Source organism: Blennius ocellaris (genome assembly GCF_963422515.1).
Source record: "Blennius ocellaris genome assembly, chromosome: 4".
Taxonomy (NCBI): domain Eukaryota; kingdom Metazoa; phylum Chordata; class Actinopteri; order Blenniiformes; family Blenniidae; genus Blennius; species Blennius ocellaris.
The window spans coordinates 11381336-11387754 of NC_137653.1; the positions used below are offsets into that span (position 1 = coordinate 11381336).

The 6419-nt window shown below is 40.0% G+C and overlaps 1 protein-coding gene across 1 annotated transcript in view; it reads right to left on the reverse strand.

Annotated features, from left to right (window-relative positions):
- Positions 1-6185, reverse strand: part of LOC308129466 (sodium- and chloride-dependent GABA transporter 2-like) — a gene marked incomplete at its 5' end in the record, with an annotated part of 6930 nt that extends 745 nt beyond the window's left edge. Inside the window, 12 exons of the mRNA XM_080495410.1 lie at positions 2294-2394; positions 3265-3367; positions 3590-3727; positions 3821-3933; positions 4029-4153; positions 4252-4355; positions 4523-4657; positions 4758-4890; positions 4974-5052; positions 5154-5294; positions 5436-5570; positions 5990-6185. Coding sequence (XP_080351536.1) covers positions 2294-2394; positions 3265-3367; positions 3590-3727; positions 3821-3933; positions 4029-4153; positions 4252-4355; positions 4523-4657; positions 4758-4890; positions 4974-5052; positions 5154-5294; positions 5436-5570; positions 5990-6185 — 1503 coding nt within the window. The remainder of the gene's footprint in view (positions 1-2293; positions 2395-3264; positions 3368-3589; positions 3728-3820; positions 3934-4028; positions 4154-4251; positions 4356-4522; positions 4658-4757; positions 4891-4973; positions 5053-5153; positions 5295-5435; positions 5571-5989) is intronic.
- Positions 6186-6419: the final 234 nt, after the last annotated feature.

Genomic DNA, 6419 nt, shown 5'->3' on the forward strand with positions numbered 1-6419 from the left:
CCTTGTACCTTGTTGTTCTTCTAGATTTGAAGAACAACAACATTAAGAGGTACACAAGTGTTGGGATCTGCAGGACCACAGAAAGTTTGTTCATTTCTGGGGAGAGACAATATTCATTTGTCATGAGACGCAGTCATGACATGAATTCTGACCCAGGAATGTGATGGCCTTTCACACCTAGAGTGGGGAAGGGGGGACATTCTCCAGGACCTTCCTCCCCCCTTTCTGCTCAAGACTCTTCCCCCATGCATTCAGCCAGTCACTGATTGGTTAAAGCTCTCAGGCTTTGACACCTCTGAATCCACACGTGGAACAAAGAGCCTGCGAAGCCAGGCTTCTTTCTCAGAGGACTCTTGCAAAAGCAAACTCCAAGGAGGTGGGTTGCTGGAGAGCAGCTCATCCAGTGTTAGCACACAGCTAACACGAGAGGCCGGCAACCAGAGGCCTCCACTCCTCAACTCATCTGCTGACCCACCACGAGGGTCAGACCTTCCCCTGATCCAGAGACCAGCACCCAGAGTCTGCTCTCCAGGGAAACCAACCGGTTCCTCCAGGACGGGACCAGGGACCCTCACAGAACTTCTTTGTGTTTTTCCTGAACAAGCAGGAAAGCCATCACAGGCCTGAGCGATCAGCTCCTCAGTCTGAACAAAGGGACAGCCAGGCGCTGCAAAGAAGGACAGCTCCTGAAACACCAACTCCACCTTCTTCTTCTCAGCCTGCAGAACCAGCAACCACAGTTAGCAGGAGGTGCTAACTACAGGAGAAGGCACCAGCTTCCCTCCAGCACGACAACTGAACTCTTCCAAGGAAGTGGTAACAACTGGGCATTACTTGAGATTAGTTAAACTTGATGCTATGCATAGAACTGTTTAACTTTATGAAGATGTGTTGATTCTGTTACAGTGATCGCGTTCTGTTGATAATGATATTAGGCACCGTTATCAACCTGTAAACCACTGTTAGCTCTGCCACAGACACAGGGTCTGCATGCTAATCTGCTTTACTAACTTGTTAACTCGCAACCCTACACATATCACATCAAAGACAACATCACACCGTAACCGAACACCATCTGACGACTCCTGACGTTTTACAAGACAAGTCTCATTCACATAAACTCATTCTAGAAATGGTCCCTTAGCAGAGACACACAGAAGCAGATGCTGTGGCTAGCTTCTATTGTTCTTTTGCTATCAGCACATGGCCGAGCTGTAAAGGACAGACTTCCTGTTCTCTGACAACCTCCATTTGGAATGTAGTTTCTTGTGATCCGCCATCTTGTTTTGTAGTTCCATCACACGTCACACACACACACTCCCTCCAACTCTCTCTCTCTCTTTCTCTCTCCACACACACACACACATGCACCTACACACACCCAGCTGTATATAGGTAGTTAGAATCTGTGTTTTATTTGTTTTCATTGTTAATAAATATATTTTTGGAATCATACTTGCTGTTTTATTAATGAGCACAAAGGTGAATGAAATGTCGACCTCTTCTGTGTTAAGAACTCCAAAATCCTTCAAGCTTTACTGTTAATTCTGGTAATTGTAATTAATTTAACTATTAATTCAAATTCCTGATGAACTGTTTAGTATATCTTATGAGACTGATATAACTGAATTGACTATCATTTCCTGTTACGACAGGTGGTGCTCCGAGGTATCTGATGCAGATCAGATTAAATTTCAACATTATTAATAACTATCTTTGATAATTATTAATCATTATCGATAGCCAACCAAAACATAAATAGTGATCCATATGAGGACATAATGGTCCCAACACAAGTGAGCAAATATGGTGAAAAATTGACAAATCAAAATAGTTCTTGCTAAAGAGAGTTTTATTAGTTTGTTATTCTGACAAAATTACAAGTCATATCATAGGTTCTCTGCTAATTAAAACATTGGAGTTGCCTAAAGAAGAGAAGTTGGGATCACAGGTTTGAGTCTCTCTGCGTACAGGATACCACTGACTCAGGGAGACTCTGTTCTGGAAATAGACATAGCATCAGTTGGATTGGTTTGATATGAGTTTGCAACAAATTCTGGGAGAAATGTGATGGGCTTTAAAACTTTAACACATTATAATGAGGTTTTATTGAAATGGCAATAAAGAGCCTGAAGTTGATCTACTCTCTCAGTGCAAAGTCAGTGTTTTATCAGTGGGTTTTCCATCTGGTTGAGACAGGGACATACAACGCTGGCAGCTGTCAGACACACTCATGTTGTTAGGACAACATGAACAAAGTTGATGAACAGAAGTGTGTCTTTCTAGTACTTACGGTACAGATAGCTGGTGTGAAGTACTTCCAACAATACTTCATGAAAGGCCACGGTCTATATCCAATCATGTCAGTTACATTATCATACTGACGGTCTGCACCTTGGGAATAGAATAGAGCAGAAAAATAAAATATTTTATTTGCATAGTTATGAAGATTCGAGGAAAAGTAAAGAGGTAGTGAATAAGATGTACCCTTTGCTACATCAGTCATCTGTATCCATTTTATACTATTAGTGATACATCCTCAACTATTACAACATCCTCCATCATGAAATCCATAAATCTTTTTTGAGATCTTCCTCTTCTCGTCCTCCAACATTCTTTGTCCAACATGTCCAAGATCTCTTGCCAGCACGTGACCAAATTATCTCAAACTGACTTCTTTCGTCTTTTCTCTAAATTCTTTAACAAACTCTGTTCCTCTGATCTCTTCCATTTTAACTCTCCATCTCAGTCACTTCCAGAAATCTCAGCATTTTCATCTCAACCACCTCCACCTAAACTTGTAGGATTTTAGTCATTGCCACCATCTCATCCACCATTACATAGTATATACACACAAGATTCCCCTCCTGTAACATAATTTATTAGATACTCCTGTAATGTAAAAGCTCTGCCATGAGTTTTTCCTACTACGTTCCAGGTGGTGGTGATGTGCTGAAGTCCATCATAGTGAGAGGTGTTCTTAATATTCTGTGTATATTTTTATATATCAACACCTGTATATGTATATTAATACAAGGCTGTTTATCTGAGTATACAATGGTAAGTTATTGTCATACCTTTGATACAGTCTCAAGCTAAATTGAGCATTAACAACATGGATGACGAACTGTGCCATGCTGCCCATGCCTGTCATGATTTATTCCATAAACCAAGCTTGCAAAATTGAGCACAAACAGGCAGAATATATGTCAGAGATGTTGTTCATCAGCATGCATAAAAAACACATAGCTGACAGTTCCTTACCATAGATCCATCCAATACACACAGACTGAAGGATAGCCAAAAGCAGAAGTGTCATTCCACTGCAGGCATAGTAGTCAAACAATTGGAAGATATAAAGGCCTCCCTGCACACATTAAGAAACATAGACACAGTGTTTATTCAGGCTCATTGTTTCTGGTTGAATATGAAATATCAGCAAAAGTGACAAAAAAAATATACGTATCTAAATTTGAGTTTTTCTTCACTTTAAATCATACAAATGTTCCGCTGTTATTTTTCAAACAAAGCTTTTGAGATTTAATGTTGATTTATTTGAGTCAGCACATCACAACCCTAAACCACTCACCTCTGTGACCATGAGAAGGCCAACGAGGAAACTTCCTACACTAATGGCCAAAAGAAGGAGCTTCCGCCGACTGTTGTTTCGAAATATAGAAGGATACAGGTCGGAGATGGTTGTGACCAGTGCCTCTTGATAAACAAACTGTGGTGACGACAGGAATTTGTGAGATTACAAAATATAATTATGATCAGAACTTAAAAATGGCATCACATACATGACTTAAAAGTATCTTACCTCACTGTCCAATCCTAAAAAAATTATCATGACAAAGAAGAAGATGGCCCAGAGTTGAGGACATGGCATTAAAGCGACAGCACGTGGATAAGCAATGAATGCCAAACCAGGACCTGCAACAATGCAAAAGAAATGGTCAGGCTGTGAAACAGTTGATACCGGCACCACTACATTTTTCTGTCAAATGTAGAGTATCGACGTGTCCTACCTGACTCAGCCACCATGGATATATCCACACCTTGTTCCTTTGACATGAAACCAAGCACAGAAAAGATAGCAAAGCCAGCAATAAAGCTGGTAAAGCTGTTCAACAGGCACAGGTACACACAGTCTCTGTGGGAGAAATGTTCAAACATGGAGAAGAAAAAAGAGTAACTTAGAGGGATCAGTGGGGCGCAGTTTAAAGTGGGTATAGAGATAAATATACAGACCTGTAGCAGTTGTTGTTGTACTTGTTATAACTTCCTAAAGATGTCAGAACACCTGTACAAACCCCATAGGAGTAGAATATTTGGCTGCCAGCATCCATCCATACCTGGGGGCCATGAACAAGTTTAGGTTCACTTTATAAACAGGCAGCTCTTCAAGACCTTGTTGGTAATATTAATAAATAAAAACATGAGCAAAAATTATCAAGGACAAACCATCTAAAATACTTCTTTTTAAATTTTAGATCACATCAGAGCTTTGCCCCAGCCATACCTCTGGATCAGAGAGGCGGGATGGGTCTGGGTAAAGGTAGAACATAATCCCCTCTTTGGCCCCTGGTAATGTGAGACCCCGGACAAGCAACACTGCCAACATTACATATGGAAACGGGGCGGTGAAGTACACCACCTGACGAATGAGAAAAGCTTCGATTTTTAACATCACATACTTTAAGTTTGTAGAGAATTTAAATTTGACAGACAAGTTCTACATGTTGTTTGTGCTGTACCTTTCCTGTGGACTTCACTCCATTCCACACACAGAAGTAACACAATACCCAGGCAAGTAGTAAACAAAGAGCAAGGTCCCAACGGATACTGCCAAGATCATCAATTCCATCAGAGAGCCCCAAGATTCTCCTCCTGCAGCATAATTTATCAGGTTACGTGAAACAGAAGTGAAGTCGGATCACTTTGAAATCACTCCAATCATTCTTATCACTTACTCCCAAAATTCAACAACTGAGGATGTGCTGTTTCCATAAAGTTTCAGAGTTTGATTTTGAGTGTGCTCAAAACAGCAATCTTTCATGACAAAAAAAAGAACAGAGCACATTATTTTATTATCCAATCAAACACACCACACTAGTGAGTGTGAAGAAGATGGGAGAGTTAAATGTTGGTACCTGTGTTCCAGCTGTTTTTACAGCTCGCCCATGGAAGATCAGTCCTGAAGGATGAAAACAGGTAGAGAAATGCCCAGGCCAGTATGATGATATAATACACCCCAGTGTACAAAACAACAACTTGGCTTCCATAACCTAAGCCTGTTGAGAGATAGTTATGTCAACTTGGTAAGATGCCGAGATTCAGAACAATAGCTAACATCACAATTCAGGAGAATTTTATGTATCACATTTTACCAATTGTTACATGGAACTGTGAGACATAGAAAAATTAAACGCTACCTTCAAAAAGGGGGCAGATTTGCCTCCAACATGTTATTCCACCTTGACATGTGAATTGCCCCAAAGACGTCTCCAAGAAGAAGAGTGGGATGCCACACGTGAACAAAAACAAAACGTAAGGAATGAAGAATACCCCTAGAAACATAAACACATCAATGAATACACGATTCAGAAATCAATGGACAAAAACATTGTTTTCATTTTCAAAATATAAGTCTTAAACAAAAGATTAAATTTAAAAACAGCCTTCTGTATCGCGTCCAGTGCACAGAAATGTAAAACTGCTGCAGCAAAGAAAACATAAAAATAAGTATTTTATTTCATGCACTTCTTCATACTTATCCCCGAAGTGATGGAATGACTTGCCTCTGTCTCTGAACGGTTTTTAAAACAAGCAACGCTTGGATACCATCAGCATAAACTATATATATATATATTAATATAGGGGGAGAAAAAAGAAAAGAAAAAAAAAATTCTGAAAGTAGTCCTGATCTATGCAACTACATTGTGAGCTCATGAACAAGATAGACATAGCCGTATCGTTGTAGTCTTACCGCCTCCATTCTTGTAGCAAAGATATGGAAATCTCCAGACATTTCCCAAACCAACAATGTGTCCAGCCACAGCCAGGATGAACTCCATCTTATTGGACCATTGTTCTCTCTCCTGCGGTTTGGGCTGAACAGGTCCTGGTCCATTCTCCATGTGCATGAGTTGTACTTTCACTGAGGAGGTGTGTTGTTGGTCCATTTCACCTGGTAAGAATCATTTCAGTGATTAATATTGTCGATGTTGTTAAGACATAGTAATCATTGAGATTATTCAAAAGACACATTACTTTCCTTTCAAAAGTATAAAACAATATATACCTATAAGGGGATTTTGGATTTCATGCAAGCTTTTTCTCATACATACTCAGCACATTGTATAGAGGGGAAGTTTCTTGCTTGCTGAAAATAACATGGTGAAATGAAACACAGCTGT